At 41.4% G+C, this 18,821-nt stretch overlaps 1 protein-coding gene across 1 annotated transcript in view; it reads left to right on the plus strand.

Annotated features, from left to right (window-relative positions):
- Positions 1-18,821, plus strand: part of LOC311253685 (dihydropyridine-sensitive L-type skeletal muscle calcium channel subunit alpha-1-like) — a 344,036-nt gene that overhangs the window by 49,406 nt on the left and 275,809 nt on the right. Inside the window, exons 7-9 of the mRNA XM_084347719.1 lie at positions 8,553-8,656; positions 8,825-8,970; positions 17,674-17,755. Coding sequence (XP_084203845.1) covers positions 8,553-8,656; positions 8,825-8,970; positions 17,674-17,755 — 332 coding nt within the window. The remainder of the gene's footprint in view (positions 1-8,552; positions 8,657-8,824; positions 8,971-17,673; positions 17,756-18,821) is intronic.

The following is an 18,821-nucleotide window of genomic DNA, read 5'->3' on the forward strand; positions in this document are numbered from 1 at the left end:
CCCCACTCCTGAACGCATCCTCCTTTTGCATCCTAAGCTGTCTGAGTTTGGCTGTGAACCAGGGTTTGTCATTGTTATAACTCACCCTGCTGTGTGATGGGATACAGCAGTCTTCACAGAAGCTGATGTATGACGTCACAGCCTCTATATACTCATCCAGACTGTTGGTGGCAGTCCTGAAAGCATCCCAGTCTGTACAGTCCAAACACGCCTGCAGGTTCCCCACAGCTTCACTAGTCCACTGCTTTGACGTCCTCACAACAGGTTTGCAGAGCTTTAGTTTCTGCCTGTATGAGGGAATCAGGTGGACCATGATGTGGTCGGAGAGGCCCAGTGCAGCACGGGGGACGGTGTGATATGCACCGCTGACTGTGGTGTAGCAGTGATCCAGAATATTGTTCTGTCTGGTCGGGCAATTAATGAACTGTTTGAATTTGGGTAGTTCATGGTTGAGGTTACTTTTGTTGAAGTCACCAAGTACAATAACCAAAGAGTCCGGGTAAGTCCGCTCCACACTCTGTATCTGGTCGGCTAGCATGCGCTGCGCCTCCTGCACGTTAGCATGCGGTGGGATGTAGCTTTACCGGAAAGTTATGTGTCGCGATCCGCTCTGAAGAGTTGGAAGCCTGCCAGCTGCAGCGCAGAGTCCGGTATCAATCCGCAGAGCCATGTCTCCGTAAAAAACAAAACAGAAGGTGAAGAAAAGTCTCAGTTTTTCCCCACCAGCAGCTGAAGCTCATCTAGTTTCATCTAGTTGTTGCACAATGAGCGCACATTGGAGAGAAATATTCCTGGTAGCGGTGTGCCATGTCCGCTCTGACGGAGACGTACGAGCGCACCAGATCGTTTCCCTCTCCTCCGGCGTTTCACTGCATGAGCAAAGGTGAGCACACCTTTGACCAGTATGTCCAATAATTCAACGGATGGGAGGAGAAAAGTGGGGAATAAGTCCGCTCTAGTGGTTGCCCTTATGGACACAAGTTTTTCTCTATTGAAAGAGCACCGGGTATTCATGCAAAAAGTTAAATTAACAAACAAAACAAGACAAAACAATGCGCACCAACACACCTTGGCTGCCGTCCGTGGCGCCATCTTGGATGCGATGGAGATCGTGTGCAACAGAGACATTGAGTTGCTGGTGGTAGGTCTCAGACCATACTACATGCCTAGAGAGTTCTCCCACTGCTGTTGTTGTTTACGTCCCTCCGCGTGCGCACACAGACCGCGTGTGACGTCATACACTCCACCATCGCGAGACTGCAAACACAACATCCAGACACATTCATCGTCATCTCCGGGGATTTCAACCACGTGACACTGGACTCCACACTGCCAGACTTTCACCAGTTTGTAAGCTGCCCTACCAGGAAGAACAGAACATTAGACCTCCTGTACACCAATGTGAGGGAAGCTTACACTGCCACTCCTCTGCCCCCACTGGGAAAGTCTGACCATAACCTGGTCCTGCTCACGCCACAGTACAAACCACAGATCCAGAGACAGTCCACGACCAAACGCTCCTTCGGGAAATGGTCTCCTGAGGCAGTGGAGGCTCTGAGGGACTGCTTTGAATGCACTGACTGGAGCGTCCTGCAGGAAGCACATGGTGAGGACATGGAGGGGGTCACACACTGCACTACTGACTACCTGAACTTCTGTATGGACCCTGTGGTCCCCATCAGAACTGTACGCTGCTTTCCCAACAACAAGCCCTGGGTCACCAGTAATGTCAAGGACATCCTGAACAGGAAGAAGAGGCTGCAATAAGAAGGGCAACATCACAGGAGAGGGGGATGCTGGAAGAGCAAACCAGCTAAACCTGTTTTTAACAGGTTTGATATTCCAGCTCCCACAACCAGCAACGGCCCACTTCACACCCCCACCATGTCCACCCCCCCCACCCCCCACCCCCTCCAATTCCACTACCTCAGACTGCAGACCACCCCAACCCTCCACACCCATGGCCAGTTCAGCCCCCCTCCCCACCGCCATCACCAAGGAGCAGGTGAGCAGAGAGCTGAGGAGGCTTCGTCCAAGGAAAGCAGCGGGCCCGAACAGAGTGTGTCCAAGGATGCTTAAAGCCTGTTCTGCTGAACTGGGGGAGCCACTCCAGCATGTCTTCAACCTGAGCCTGCAGCTGGGGAGGGTCCCAGTGCTCTGGAAGACTTCATGTCTCATCCCGGCTCCTAAGAAAAAACACCCCAGGGAGCCGGGTGACTTCAGACCAGTAGCACTGACGTCACACATTATGAAGACCTTTGAACGGCTGCTGCTCCATGTCCTCAGACCCCAGGTCTACCACACACAAGATCCACTGCAGTTTGGATACCAGGAGAAGGTGGGCGTGGAGGATGCCATCCTCTATCTGCTCCATAGGGCCCACTCTCATCTGGACAAGGAGAGCGGCGCTGTGAGAATCGCGTTTTTTGAATTCTCCAGCGCCTTCAACACCATCCGGCCACTCCTGCTGAGAGACAAGCTGACAGAGATGAGGGTGGACCCACTCCTGGTGACATGGATTACGAACTACCTCACGGAGAGACAACAGTACATCAGACTGAAGGGCTGCACGTCAGACACTGTGGTCAGCAGCACCGGAGCACCACAGGGGACCGTGCTCTCTCCCGTCCTCTTCACCGTGTACACATCCAACTTCCAGTACAACTCTGGGCTCTGCCACATGCAGAAATACTCGGACGAAACTGCGATAGTTTGCTGTATCAAGGATGGACGGGAGGGGGAGTACAGGAGCCTGGTCGAGGACTTTGTCAGGTGGTGCAGGTCCAACCATCTGCAGTTGAACACCTCCAAGACCAAGGAGATGGTGGTGGACTTCAGAAGGAAGAAACCACATCTCCGACCTGTGTCCATCGAGGGGGTCGATGTGGAGGTGGTCAGGACCTATAAATATCTGGGGCTGCAGCTGGACGACAAGCTGGACTGGACAGCAAATATGGACACTTTACACAGGAAAGGGCAGAGCCGTCTGTACCTCCTGAGAAAGCTGTGGTCCTTCAACATCTGCAAAAAACTGCTGCAGATGTTTTACCAGTCTGTGGTGGCCAGTGTCCTCTTTTATGCTGTGGTTTGCTGGGGAGGAAGCAGCAAGAAGAGAGACGCCAGTCGACTGGACAGACTGGTGAGGAGAGCTGGCTCAGTAGTGGGCACAGAGCTGGACTCTCTGGTGACACTGGCAAAAAGAAGGACCCTGGATAAACTGCTGTCCATACTGGACAACACCCACCACCCTCTGCACAACACCTTCACCAAGCAGAGGAGTGTGTTCAGTGGCAGACTGCTGTCCCAGTCCAGTTCCACCAACAGACTCAAAAACTCTTCCCCTCGTCCCCCTGGCCATCAGAGTGTACAACAGCTCTCAGTAAAGGCAGGGAGGACAATAGATAATAGACAATGGACAATTTCTACCTCTATATATACCTCATAAATAAAGGATCTATCTAAATATCTATCTATCTATCTATCTATCTATCTTCAGATCCACACAATTCACTTGCATGACCTGGTTGACAGTAACCAGGTCATTCTTTTCCAGTGATCATTTTCCAGGATTTTTCCAGGACATTTTCAGTGATGATCTGGCTGGTATGACAGACAGGGCGTGCCCATATACTAATATGTTCATTAATTTTTTTTATCAATTTATAACCCCAATGCCTTTTGCCCTTGTGAATTACAGTGGTTTATCCATTGTTGCCTGAACATCAATAACTGCATAGCATAAACACCAGTTACCAACAGTTGCTGGAAGTTTTGCTTTCATTAAGAGAAATAGTAAATATACAAAAGAAAAAATAAGAAAAGTCTCACACAAACTTAAAATGAACAACTAACTGGTTTCCTTTTAAGAAAAATCTATGTTTTTATAATACTATACATTGTTTAGTTATGGGGAGTTTAAGTAATAGTCCAGGGGTCCGTTTCACAAAGCAGGTTTAGTGAAAACTCTGAGTCTGTTAACCCTGAAATGAGGGAAACTCTGAGTTTTCCGTTTCACAAAGGGAGGTAACTCAAACCAGAGAAGGAGGGGTAACTCTAGCCTGTTTCACAGAGAGAGGTAACTTAAGCTCTCGGTCAGTTACCATGGTAACATGCTCTATGAACCTAACCTGGTCGGGACCAGGTTTTTCTCAACAAACCTTGAGTTTCTCTCTGTCTCCGCCCTCTTTCAGCCACACACGGTATTTGATTTCCCCATTCATTCAGTCAGCAGGCGAGTTTTGGCGTAATATAGTTCTGCCGTCTGTTTTTTGAGAAAATCATTGCAAAAATCAGTCAGTAGGCCTACATTAGAAGTTGTATTAGGTGGCGACTATTTTCACTACCATGGCATGTCCTTTTGATAATGATCCCGTGGATGAAGGTGCAGCATTACTGCGCAGAGAACTAAATACTCGTCGGGATGTTCTTGCATTTCCAGACAATTATCTTTTTGAGCGGTCCGTTTCACGTCACAGTCCATCATTTACATACACAACCTAATCCGTCCTTACATTTCCAACATTACCAACCGAAGTCATGCTCTCACATCCCAGCAGATATTGTGTGTTGCGCTGCGCTTTTTTGCAAATGGGAGTTTTTTATACAACGTCGGAGATGCAAAGCACTTTACAAAAGTAAAAAAAAGTCATGAAAGGGAAATAAATATTTTTATGAATAGGCTTAAAATATATAGATAGTTCTAGGCATATTACATTTTATTAAAGCACTTGTGTCTTGGGGGGTGAGCTCAGAGGATGAGCTCAGCCACTGGCCTTCCTAAATTCTGGCTTAGGGCCAGCTCCTCTGCCTCTGTTAGAGGTGGCGGTGCTGGGCCACCACCCGTTTTACGGGCATCTGCTTTCTTTCTGTTGGCTGAGTAGAAGTCTGTGTTAGTTTAAATAGGCTTAATTCTTTAACAGAACATGATATAGATGAGAAGACAATTATGTGTGTGAAAACAGCATTATGTTGGGGATAAAACAACTGTACAGTCAAACAGCCACTTAATATTTACTTTACAATGTAAAACATGATCAAAAGAGGTACCCCGTGAGATTATGCTGAGGTCTTACCTGTTTGAACAATGTTTTTATGTTTCATCTTAAGCTGCTTACACTTCCTTCTAAAAACGTGCTCAAACTCACCGTATGAGCGCATTAATAAAAAAAACGTAGCCCTCCTCTTCTCCGTTGCCATGGTGACTCGTCGAATCGGGGCTCCATTGACGCTGTCTTTTTAGACTTGTGGCGCACGCGCTTAACTCCAGGTGAAACTACTCCGAGTTGATCAAACTAACTCAAATCAGCTGTTCTGGAACCGAAAACTCAGAGTTTTCTATCTCAGAGTAGATCAACTCAGAGTTCAAGGTTAGACTCAGAGTTTGTTGAACCTGCTTTGTGAAACGGACCCCAGGACAACACAAGAGTCAGACAAGATTCTTTTTCTCTCCTTTTTCGTGTGTTTTCCATGACTGGAAAAGCTGCAGTTATTGATTGTTTTCCAGATTACCCCGGTTTTCCAGGACCCGTGGGAACCCTGAATATTGGACAAGTTGCCCCCAAAATAGTCTTTCTGCAAAGGAGTTGTGCCAATTTTTTCTATTCTTTCTTTCTTTCATTCTTTTTGTGTTGAATTTCCATAAAGTTGTAATCATATTTTTTTAATTTACAAAGAATAGTCAAAACAGTTTCACACTCTTAAAACACCATACAACACAACACAGCAACAATAATAAAATCACAATGTTAAGACACAACAAGACAATGTTAAGATACAACACTAAAAAGATTACAAGATAGTGAGCTAATGTTTGAATTTATGGTTAGTGGGTGCATGATTGAGTAGATTTAAGCCATGATTTTATCTTAGATTTAAAACCAGTAAATGTACTAATGTCTCTGATCTCATTTGGTACTGAGTTCCAATTATTAGTGGCTCTGACAGAAAAGGCTGATCTGCCAAACTCAGTACATCTGGGGTCCGTTTCACAAAGCAGGTTCAACAAACTCTGAGTCTAACCTTGAACTCTGAGTTGATCTACTCTGAGATAGGAAACTCTGAGTTTTCGGTTCCAGAACAGCTGATTTGAGTTAGTTTGATCAACTCGGAGTAGTTTCACCTGGAGTTAAGTGCGTGCGCCACAAGTATAAAAAGACAGCATCAATGGAGCCTCGATTGGACGAGTCACCATGGCAACGGGGAAGAGGAGGGCTACGTTTTTCACCCCACTGGGCGTTTCAGGGCGAGGCACACTTTTCTGACCGCTCTGCATACAGTTGCCTTGCTCAAGTGCTCTGCATCTCCGACGTTGTATAAAAAAACTCCCTATTCAAAAAAAAAAAAAAAAAAAAACGCAGCGCAGCACACAATATCTGCTGGGATGTGAGAGCATGACTTCGGTTGGTAATGTTGGAAATGTAAGGACGGATTAGGTTGTCTATGTAAATGATGGACTGTGACGTGAAATGGTACCGCTCAAAAAGATAATTGTCTGGGAATGCAAGAACATCTATGCGCGGTCTGATAATCATAATAATAATATTTAATTCTCTGCGCAGTAATGCTGCACCTTCATCCACGGGATCATTATCAAAAGGACATGCCATGGTAGTGAAAATAGTCGCCACCTAATATAACTCCTAATGTAGGCCTACTGACTGATTTTTGCAGTGATTTTCTCAAAAAACAGACGGCAGAACTATATTACGCCAAAACTCGCCTGCTGACTGAATGAATGAGGAAATCAAATACCGTGCGTGGCTGAAAGAGGGCGGAGACAGAGAGAAACTCAAGGTTTGTTGAGAAAAACCTGGTCCCGACCAGGTTAGGTTCATAGAGTATGTTACCATGGTAACTGACCGAGAGCTTAAGTTACCTCTCTCTGTGAAACAGGCTGGAGTTACCCCTCTTTCTCTGGTTTGAGTTACCTCCCTTTGTGAAACGGAAAACTCAGAGTTTCCCTCATTTCAGGGTTGACAGACTCAGAGTTTTCACTAAACCTGCTTTGTGAAACGGACCCCTCTGCTGTACTGCACAGTGAACTCTGCTGGTCAACCTAGTTGTTCTCTTGTTGTCTGGGCGCAGTGATATGAACTCCTTTAACAGAGGAGCAGCCAGATTCTGAATTACCCTATAAACTAACATCGGCAAGACACACTAAATTTTCAAAAGTCAAGAGTTTGTGCTTTTGAATGATGTTGCAATGATGATGACTTGATGGCTTTTTGTCTAATACCTTGAGAGTTTGTTTATAGAGCGTTTGTAGTGGAGCAAGCGTTGTTTTTCCAGTTTGTGACCAACTTGTTATGCAGTATGCAATATGTGAAAAAATCATCGAGTGCACATATAATTTGGCGGCATCTAAGGGTAGCTGATTTCGAATGTGTCTGAAATTTCTTAGGTTGAATTTGACAGTGTTACATACCTGCTTTATGCGTTTCTTAAAAGACAACTGTGAATCAACAGTAACTCCCAGATATTTAAAATGTGACACAGTCTGGATCTTTTCCCCATATCTTTAGCGATACAGTACGTAACTGCACTGGTTATGTCTTTGTGTCACTTCGGTTTCTTTCATATGGGCATAATGGCTGAAAAAGCAGCGGCAACTGTTGGCTGTCGAACTGAAGTTTGACTAGTAGAAGCAGTGGGGCTGGGCTGTTGGCTACTTGAGGGGAGGAGTACTGTGGACGGTATCTTTTGAGATGATGGAAGAGGTTGGTGGTTGCCGACACATTTTGCACCTAATGGTGGTCTGTCCTTTGTCAGACCTCAGGTAGCTGAACTATATCCAAATAACTGAAGTGGTATGACCTTTCTTCAGTACAATTTCTTCGTCTTTCGCAGTTTCCTCGCACTCGGTTTCGCTAGTCGGACCACTCATTTTCTTCTGCTGGCTAGACACACAGGTGGACACTGCCATTCTGAGTAGTTGTGAGTGGGAGGGGCCGGAAACATGCATCAACCACATGCATTTGTTTCTCTGCTGTGTGATTGGCTGTTGGTGTAGTGTTTTCTAGGTAAAGGAAAACGGACTCAAAAATAACTGTATCGAAAATAAATGTCATCAATTTATCATCGTTATCTTGGAAAATGTTATCATGAAAATGATTGAGATCGTTTTATCGCCCAGCCCTACCTCATCTTACCAACTCCATGGGCCCAGAACTTCTTAATTCTCAATCCAAGACCAAGGGAACCCTGATGACATTTTTTGCATGCAGAGCTTATGTCATGAGCTTTTGCAATTTTTGGACTTGTTTCGATAGTAACTGGCTAGCAGCGTGGTACACTCGGCAAAATATGTCCTAGACCTACTCTGTACTCACAAAGATGAAACTAATATTGATATTTATGCCTGATTCCGTGAAAGAAGGCACCAGAAATGTTTTCCCACGTAATTACGCTTTTAGTGTCATTTCTCATTTGGGAAATGTGGCATTGTTTTTTTTAAATTGTTTTTTATTACAAAATGTAAGTTACACTCACGTATTGTGATATATGATAAATAAAATATATATGAGGTAAGACAAAAAGTGTGCTTTTTCTGACAGGTAAATGATGCAATAGGAATGGAATGGCCATGGATCTTTTTCACCACACTCATCCTGGTTGGCTCCTTCTTTGTGCTCAACCTGGTTCTGGGCGTGCTCAGTGGGTGAGGTCCCATTAAACCTACATACTACCCTTTCATTCATTATTTTTGCCAAGTCATGATTTACATGTTGCTCTGTTCATTTCTCCCAACCATTGTGCCTGCTTTTCACATTACGCCACAGATTGCTCTGTGTTTTAAGTTCATATTGGTTGTCTTGTCTCCTAATAGTGAGTTCACAAAAGAGCGAGAGAAGGCCAAGTCCCGTGGAGAGTTTCAAAAGCTTAGGGAAACCCAGCAGCTGGATGAGGATCTCAAGGGCTATATGGAGTGGATCACTCAGGCTGAGGTCATGGATAATGACCAGGAGGGACATGGTAAGACACAAGACACAGAATAGAATAGAATAGAATAGAATAGAATAGAATAGAAGTAAAATAGAAAATAATGCCCAAGGAAATGCATGGAGTGCTTTTTGAAGGTGTCAGACATGTGTTATTACTAATTAAAAATGATTTATATTCATAGACCCAGAAGTTTTTGTTGTGCTGCTTTAGTTGAGTTCCTATCTATGTTTCCATTTTTTTCTTTCATCTGCAGATATATTATTCAGTGCAGTTTTGATCTCTGAATATGTTTTAGCGCTAGAACTGAAAGTCATCAATTCAGAAATCTATTCAGCTGATTGGTATATGTGCAAATTATGCTTGGAATAAACAAAAAAGAAAAAAAAATATATATGCAGTCTAATCCCCTAATGTAGTATCCTTTGCCTTTTTATTGTTTGCTGTGTGCTACTGCCAAACAAAGGTGATCTAAAATTTAACTCTGTACCTGAACACATTTTGTGGAGACAGAACAGTGAAGCTGCTGTTCCCCTTTTAACATTCTCATGCTTGACCAGCCACCTCACATGTTGAGTGTAACTTAGCTCAAAAATATTATACATAGTTATAGGTTTGTTTGTTTGTTTTTTGTTTTTATTGGTAGTGTAATATTATCTCATTTGAGTTTGACTAGACCAGAGGAGCTGTCCCGTTACTGATAATGAATGTTCACCTAGTATTAAGGCAAGCTCTTGTATAATCTCATTATGACCATTTGCCAATTTATCACATAAACAAAGTTAAGTATACCAACCGCAATCAAATTGACTATATCGAACTGCAATGCAATGAGAGTGAGGATGGGAGCTGCGTTGAAACTTCATTTTAGCTTCTGGATGGAGAGCTCAGCCAAAGGAGTCCATTCAAACAGCAGGAGAGGTTAAGGTATGGAGGGGAGCACAAATGGTATGGAAGGATGTTTAAAGACTGTTTCCCTCCTCTTCACCCCAGATCTCCTCAGTACAACTCAGCATTGTCAGCTCTGAAGGTCCTGTCGCCACTGAGATTCTTTCACCTGCTACTCCTGCCTCCAAGTCTGATTACCCAGACCTCTAAAAGGTTCCGTCGTGCTATCACAACCTAGTCTGACACACTAGACTAGGACCCAAATGCACAACTCAATACAGATCAAGATCAAAAAGGCAAAAATCTGTACTGGAATCAGGTTCGGTATACAGGAGATCAATCAGCGGAGGAAAACATAGACTAAGGATCAGTCTGAGGCAAAAAGTCAGGAACAAAAACGGGGTCAAACACTAGAAAGGCTATCACAACAAGAAATGCTAGAATGCTTGCTACAGGGAAGCAATGAACCGGCACAGAAGCCATGGAGCACGCAGACTATATACACAAGGGAGGAGGGGATAACAAGACTAAGGTGAGGGAGGGGCGGGCAATCACAGAGGCAGGAAAACGCACAGGGCAAGGAAGGGATCTTGAAACTAGAGGAGAGTTGGACACCAAATAAAGCACACAGTACACAGAACTAAAAGACAAGAAAAAACGAAAGCATTACCTGAGGTGGATGAAGAAGTGACTTATCAATGGTGTTAACATTAACAACCAAGACCAAGTAATTGAGTAAATAAAAGATTTTTATCGCAACTTGTATAAATCCAACTTATCTAAGGATAATTGTCATTTTTTTCAATATAGTAAAATGATGGATGACAAAAATATACGAGAGATGTTTTACTATGCATTCTTAGAATTTCGGCAGGACATCTATCTCCAACTATGAGGCAGGGTCTTATCACTTTAATCTCAAAGCCTAATAAGGATAACATTTCACTGGACAATTGGAGGATGATAACATTGTTTTATAATAATTATAAACTGTTAGCTCATGTGAAGGTAAATAGATGGTAAATGGACTTGCATTTCACACACACCTCCATACACTGATGGCAGAGGCTGCCATGCAAGGTGCCAACTTGCGTGGCAGCTCTCAATTTACCAGTTAAATTATGTTCCAACCCTCACCTATGACCACGTGCTGTGGGAAGTGACCAAAAGAGCGAGATCGCGGTTACAATCGGCCGGAATGAGTTTCCTCTGTCGGGTGGCTGGGCTCAGCCTTAGAAATAGGGTGAGAAGTTCGGTCATCTGTGGGGAGCTCAGAGTAAAGCCGCTGCTCCTTAGCGTCGAAAGGAGTCAGTTGAGGTGGTTTGGGCATCTTATTAGAATGCCTCTGGGCACCTCCCTTGGGAGGTGTACTGGGCACGACCAACTGGGAGGAGACCCCGGGGCAGATGCAGAACTCGCTGGAGGGACTATATATTCCATCTGGCCTGGGAACACATCGGGATCCCTCAGGAGGAGCTGGAAAACGTTGCTTAGAGAAAAAGGAAGTCTGGAATAACCTTCTAAGCCTGCTGCGTCCGTGACCCGACCCCAAATAAGCAGAAGATAATGGATGGATGGATGGATGGATGGATGGATGGATAGCTCATGTGTACTCAAACCACTTAGATGAAGGATTAACAAAATTAATGAATGTCAAAGTCAATGTCAATCAGCTTTTATAAAGGGTAGAAATATAAATAACCATACTCAGCTGATACTTCATATGTAGGATCATAGGGAGTTTATTGATACAGAAAGCTATTTATTAACACCAATGAACACCCCTTTTTTTTGAAAGCATTGTATTTCTTGGGTTTTGGGGAAAAGTTCTGAAATATGATGTTCTATACTGATATAAGTAGTTCTGCTTCTACTTCCGCTCCAGGGTTCTGCTTCTCTGAACCCTGGAGCGACCCCTAGATTCACTATATCCAACAGATATAGTGTCTGTATCTATACCAGATATGGTATTTATAGAGATTTATTTTAGAATAATCTATCGATGCCACTTTCCTCCAATAATAGAAATAAAGCCAATTCAGTTCTTTTTGAGTTCTTATGCGAAAAATAAAACCCATTACATTAAAAGTTCACTGCTAGTTAAGAGTATAACAAGGGTGATGTCCAAGCTCCAGAATTTGAATCAATGGTCGGCACTTTCAGGATAAACTGGATAAAAGCCTGTCTATCAAAGCCAAATTCCATGTGTTTTCACATTCCAAGGTCCTTGCACAATAAAATAGGAGGTATTTTCTTTCCAAAGGTGATTTTAAGGTAAACAAGATTCTTTTTTGGAAATGATATTTACTCATATCTTCTCTCCTCATTGATCAACTCTATGGATCAATTGATTGATTTAAATGAATAGGAAATCAGTGTTTAAAAATGATTGGTTTGACAGAGAATCTGTTTGTAGCCAATCTATTATGTTGTAATGGTAACATACTGGCTCATAGGAGTTTTGCAGAAAAGTATAATTTAAATTGTTCTCTAAGAGAACATAGCAAGATATGTAAAGTGATTCCTTTACTGTTGATTCAGCTAATTCAAAACATTGTAATGTATTCAAATATTAACTAAGTATCACCAAGTCTAATAATTGAAGAGTGTAACTTAAATGATAGGAAATGTAATAACAAGCATATTAGTACTGCTCTGAAATCCAAGCTATTTCATGATTATAACAGAGGTTTACATATACAGGTGCCTGAGTTGATAACATTTTCTATTAAAGATAAAGCACACTCCAAATGTATTAAATGTTCTGTTTCCCCCCAAATTAAATAAACTCATTTTAAAATAATTCATAAGATTTAACTAGTGGATAGATTTTGGTCAGATATGCTTTTGGTCAGATATGAAAAATAGTTATCAGTAACGACGATTCAATTTGACATTTCTCACATTCTTTTTTATTTGAATAATTTCAACTCATCAGTTTCTGACATGCTTAATATAATTTTTATTTATGTGTAAATATCGTATTGATTTTAGTAAATGGAGAAATTCCAAGCCCTCCTTTAAATGGTTTATAAATGATTTTAGACTGTTCTTCTAACCCCTGAAAAAAAGAACTCAAGATTGCACAAAATAATAGTATAATATATATATAATTATATAATATATATAATAATATTGTATTGATCATAGTAAATGGAGAAATTCCAAGCCCTCCTTTGATGGTTTATGAATGATTTTAGACTGTTCTTCTAACCCCTGAAAAAAAGAACTCAAGATTGCAAGAAATAACAAGTGTGGACTTTTCTAATTTTTTGTTGTTTCGATTTATAGTCCTTATTTAGGATATTTGATGTATTTGCTCCACTTTGTATTTTAATTTTCTGTGCCCAGAGAATAATATATATATATATATATATATTAGGGCCGGGACTCGATTAAAAAAGTTAATCTAATTAATTAGAGGCTTTGTAATTAATTAATCGAAATTAATCGCATATAAATATTTGACCTGAGAACAGTGAGAAGCAATTTTTTTCATATAGGTTTTAGTATACCATTGAATAATGACTGAATAAAAAAAAAAAGAAAGAAAAAAAAAAGTTCCTTTGTAATATTTACATTTTTGGGGGATACTGAATTTTAGGTCTTCATTGAATGTTAGCCATAATTATTACTATTAAAATAAACTGAATAAATAAAGACATGGGATGTTTCATTTGGTGTGTAATGGACATATACATATAATGTATTAGTTTCACTTTTTGAATTGAACTAGTGACATAGGCCTTAATAAACTCTCCCATGACATTCTAATGCACCTGTACATCAGAAACAATAGGAGTGATAGGTACAGTAGGATATGCAATAATTAACTACTGCATGTCCAGTGATTTTCAGCTTTCTGTGTTTACATGTGTCTGTTTTGATGATACAAGTCAGCGGTCCTGAAATGTGTGTTTGTCTTCTATAAAACACATTCTACATCGCGGAGGCAACGTCTTTCCACTTAGGGCTTCCTTCACCTTTGAAACGGGGCAGGACTTTTTATATATATATGTATATATATATATATATATATATATATATATATATATACTTATATATATTTTATTATATTTTTTTTTACCTTATCCTCATCTAAGTTGATTGAATGATGAATTGATTGATATGCGTTGATGAATTTGAGGATGAAATCTGGAAATGTTGATTAGACCAACCAGACGTCAATATCATTTTCTGGTTGATGATTGGTAAGGGAGGACGTCCACCCTTGGAGCATCATTTAATATGTCCTGGCCAATAACAGATTATCATGAAAAGGAAAAAAATTAAATTGATATAAGAGATCCTGCCCTAGGGAGAAAAGCAAGAGCTTGTCCTCCTCTGCCCTCTACCACCACTTCACACAAACTGCTATTTCCCCTCTTGCTTGCTCTGGTCTGCAGGTGTCACTGCTGAAGCATTTTAGTCAGATTTTCAATAATGGATAGAGAAAAAATATTTAGTAATGGTTTATATTAACCTATTTCTATTATATTTTGAAGTTCCGCTTTCCACTCAAAAATAGTCGAGGATCAACCTCCCCTGCCTCTATGGTCCACTCACCCCTGATTGAAATGCCTTGATCCTGTCTTAACCCTTTGATGCATAAGATTAAAAATGACCCAGCTGATTTTTTTTCAGTATCCCAGGCATTCCTCAAATAACTTGTTTTTGATCATAACAAATCCTTGTATTTATTTTCCTTATTTACTTTTTGTATAAATATGGGTAAACAATGATGTGTTTTATTTTTTGTGATGTGTTTTTATCTAATTTCATGCATGGCTGAGTGTTTCTTTGCTTTACCACCAGTCAATTTTTTTGTCTTTTCTTACTTCATGCTTAAACATAGGTTTTGTATTTCTATGTCAATTTTAAATACATGGGTAAAAAATTATCCATATGTATTCACTACTTTTGATATTTTGAAATGTTTGCATCTAGCAACAGATTTCCCAACTCAAAAAGGTTACTTTTGCACATCTAATGCATGTAAGTCTTATTGCCAGCTGTGACGACATCACCTTTTGAGAGTGTTGTGTGTGTGAGATCATAGCAAAATGTGTTCCTTGAGATGCCTAATGTGAGAAGCAAGAACTACCACATAAGCAGTTTTCAGTCTTTTGCCAGGTGTTTATTTGCCTGTGGACAGATAAATCCCATGTTGTCTGCCACAAAAAAAAAAATATATATATATATATATATATATATACATATATATATATATATATATATCGGTTGTCTTATTAAACAGTTTGTGGGCTGGTAGGTACTCCAGATACCCCAAATGTATGTGCAGAATGGGTGTGTCCCCTTAAAATGCGCCTCCTCTTCAACAAAAAAAGTCTTAATCTTATTAGGGCAGTTATATAACTGCAATCCCCCAGTTGATTACAGTTGGTAGAGCAGTCCGACAAATTATTGTTGTTTTACTGTTACTTTTATTATCTTTGCTAAAATGTCCTAAAATAAATAATCCTATTTATATTAAAGATCCTATTAATCCTAAAGATGTCCTAAAATAAATACAATGATGCTGTCAGCTGATGTGAAAAAGAAATCTGACTTGGATCGATTCATACACAACCTTTTTCAAGTACACTGGCTTATAGACTCTAAAGGACATAGCATAGCCCACTAGCTTCAGCACCGTAGTACTTGCTGGTTGCTAGTCTTAAAATGACAGGTGATTCTGTATGTCAAATTGGGGTTTTTGAATGAAAGTTTATAAAGTCTACCTGTACACATTTCATTAGGCACTGAAGAGGAAACTTGTAAAACACATCAATATGCATTACATAGTAGGCTTATACCAACTTGTCTGTCAGTGGAGTTTTGGGCTTTTTCAAGCTAATTTTAACTGAACACATAGCTGCCATAGCCTTTAATTAAGGCTGAAGGCTAAATATGAATAGATTTGAAAAAATAGGTTGTAACTCAAAACCAACCGTAATAGTGAAGTACAACCAGAGAATGTGGCGTATATAGCTGCTAGCTCGACATTCATGCTAGAGGTTGTTACATACAGAATTTTCATCCCAGTTAGTTGCTGATAATGATCGACAGAATGGTAGGTGTAAGCGAGAGCATCTGACCGGCCCATTGGGAATTGCCCTGGTATGCCCCATGGCCAGTGCACCACTGATACTGCCAGATGAGTCCTCTCCGACTGGAAGGCTGATACGATGATGAAGCTGATGAATCTATGAAGACTGGGCAATGAAGAGCAGGTGGATGGTGCGCACAAACTGAACTTTTGCTAGCGCTTCATATGATGACGGTGAAAGCGAGTCAACTTTGCTTTAGTGCTGTTCATACACCTGGGTTAGCACCAAATTTAGCCTACAGCTAACTGATTCAGTTGCTCAGTGATGACAATTTTGTTGAGAAAGCTGAAATTATGAACATTAGTGTGTATTAGTGAAGGGCAGCACTGCAATGTAGAGGACAACACAGTGATCCAGTGGTTGGCGCTGTTACCTCACAGCAAGAAGGCTCAATGCCCAACTGGGGCATGTTCTCCCTGGTCTGCGTGAGTTCTCTATGGCCACTGCAAGCCATGCAAGTAAGGTTAATTGGTCATTCTAAATTGCCCGTAGGTGTGAATGTGAGGGTGAATGGTTGTTTGTCCCTGTATGTCCACAAATTGTCCGCTCATGTACCCCGCCACTTGCCCAATGTTGGTTGTGACCTTGCAAAGGATAAACAGTCACAGACAATGTAACAATGTTCAATGTACATTTAATATTCGATTAATTTTTGTAATTTTTAATGATGTGCAAAGGTTTGCCAATTTTGCTTAAAGAATCACACAATTAGATTAATCATTAAAAAAACATCTTTGGGGATTATTTTTTTGTCAATTGGCTGAGCATTTAAATTGTGGGGTGGCTAGGGACATCAATTCAGATAATCTTTTTCAATCCACTTGAGTTTGCAGATCTGACAAATGCACTAAAATTGCACTACAAAATGCACTACTGCAGATGTAAATAAAAATCTAATCTAAAACGATAATCTAAATCTCGTCCAGATCTGCTAATTGATACATCTTGTGACAGAGAATACCACAGAATGTCATGATTGAGTGTCTTTTCTTGTTTTCTTTTATTTTGATATTATGCCCACTGTCATGATTCAGTGTTTTCTTGTTTTTCCTGTTTTATTTTGTTATTATGCCCTCATGTGTCTCTTCTTGCTTTTCAGTTCCTCCTGTGTTTTTCCCTCCCAGTGCTTTCCCGCTCGTTTCCTCACCTGTTCCTTTTCCCTCCTCACTCCACCTGTTCCTGATCCCCTTGTTAGTGTCTGTGTATATAGTTTTTGTTCTCCCTCATGTGTTTGTCAGTTTGTTCCGAATTGTTCCCTGTTACTCCATCATTCCTCCGTCATTCCTCCATGTTCTGTGTCCTGTGTAAATCTGTGAGTTCCGTGTTGTTAAATGTTACTCTGTCTTGGTCAGTCTTCCCCTGTGTTGCCTCCCAGAATTTCTTCCCAGTGTTTTATCCAGTGTTTCCTTGTGCCTCCCCCCTTTCTGAGATACGTTTCTCGTTTGATTTGAACTTTTCTGTTGCACTTTGTTTAAGCTTTTTAGTTGCTACTTTGTTTTTGGTCCTAGTGACTCATTTTTGGTTTGTATAGATTTCTTGTGTTTTGTATTTTCAGCGTTATTTTTAAAGCTCACTTTTGGTTCCCCCATTTCCTGCCTCCTGTGTGTTGTCTGTGTTTGGGTCCTCATCTCGTCTAACATAGTGTAACACAGAATATGTACACTGATTTCTAATATTAACTTTAGAATTAAATAACTGTACCTATAATGTGTGTTGTGTGTCTGTATTTTCTCATTAGGTCTGCTCACAACAGTACATGGAGGATCAGAGTCCGGAAGTGTCAGCAAAATGGACACAGTTCAGTTGATCATCTATTACTAGTCAGTACTTGTTATCTTTTATACTATATTTTCTTTCAAAAGTATAACATCATGGAAATTTGGTGGGGGATGAATAAAAGTTCTGATGACTGTTGCATAATGCTCATGCCAGAGGGCATAATGTACATTTCAATTACTTTAATAAATTCAACATTGTTTTCTTGCAATTCCCAACATTTGGATTACTCATGTTAAAAGTAAGTCTATTTCAGTCACTGCAGATGTATGTGGTGTGTGTGTACTGACTAACCATGTTAACTAGGCTAGTAGACTCCACACCAGCATTGACTGTATCACTAGCAGGCTCACCTGCGACCTGCCGAGTGCTACATCCCTAATGTCAAACCTGCTTCAAACACCTGTCTATATTGCTAGTCAAAACAGCAGCGCCGACTCCAGTAGGATGAAGGCCATCTGCTCTCAGCAGGTGGGGGCGACCCCAGAAAGAGGGCCAGTAAGCCACAAACCTGTATCCCTGCTCCCTATAGTGATGCACCAGCCAGCGGTTAATAGCTGTAAGCCTACTGTACGTCTCATCATAACCCCACTGTGGTAAGGGACCAGAGACATTTAATCGATGCTGACACATCTTTCTAGCAGCCTGAAAAGTCCTGGCTAGGCTATCTTTTGTGATCTCAGACTGCTTCTGACGAATATTGTTGGCGCCAGCATGAATTACTAAGATTAGGCTCTATGTCGGAAGCTCTGGCCCCAGGTAAACAGTAAACAGTGGCTGACGACACTAACTTAACGTTGCGGGTAATGGAGTCTCCTATTACTAGCGTGTGGAGTTTAGCCCTGTCGGCGGGGACTGGGGAGGCACACGAGCCAGCAGGACTAACAACTGGGCTAGTGAGGACAGAAAAATGGTTAGCAGTCTGGAGGGGCGACTGCTGACCAGACTACACAACTGGTGGCTTGCTCCTGCGCCTTCTCACACGCCGCGATCAAGCAGGGACAAACTCCACAGCAGCTGCCGACGAGACTGAGCTAGTGCTAAGGCTGTCAGGCCTGCTATCAGGCCCGGGGCTAACACTATCTGCAGTGCCCGTGTTTCTAACTGACA

This window comes from Pagrus pagrus, assembly GCF_965226575.1.
Source record: "Pagrus pagrus genome assembly, chromosome: 3".
NCBI classification, from domain to species: Eukaryota; Metazoa; Chordata; class Actinopteri; order Spariformes; family Sparidae; genus Pagrus; species Pagrus pagrus.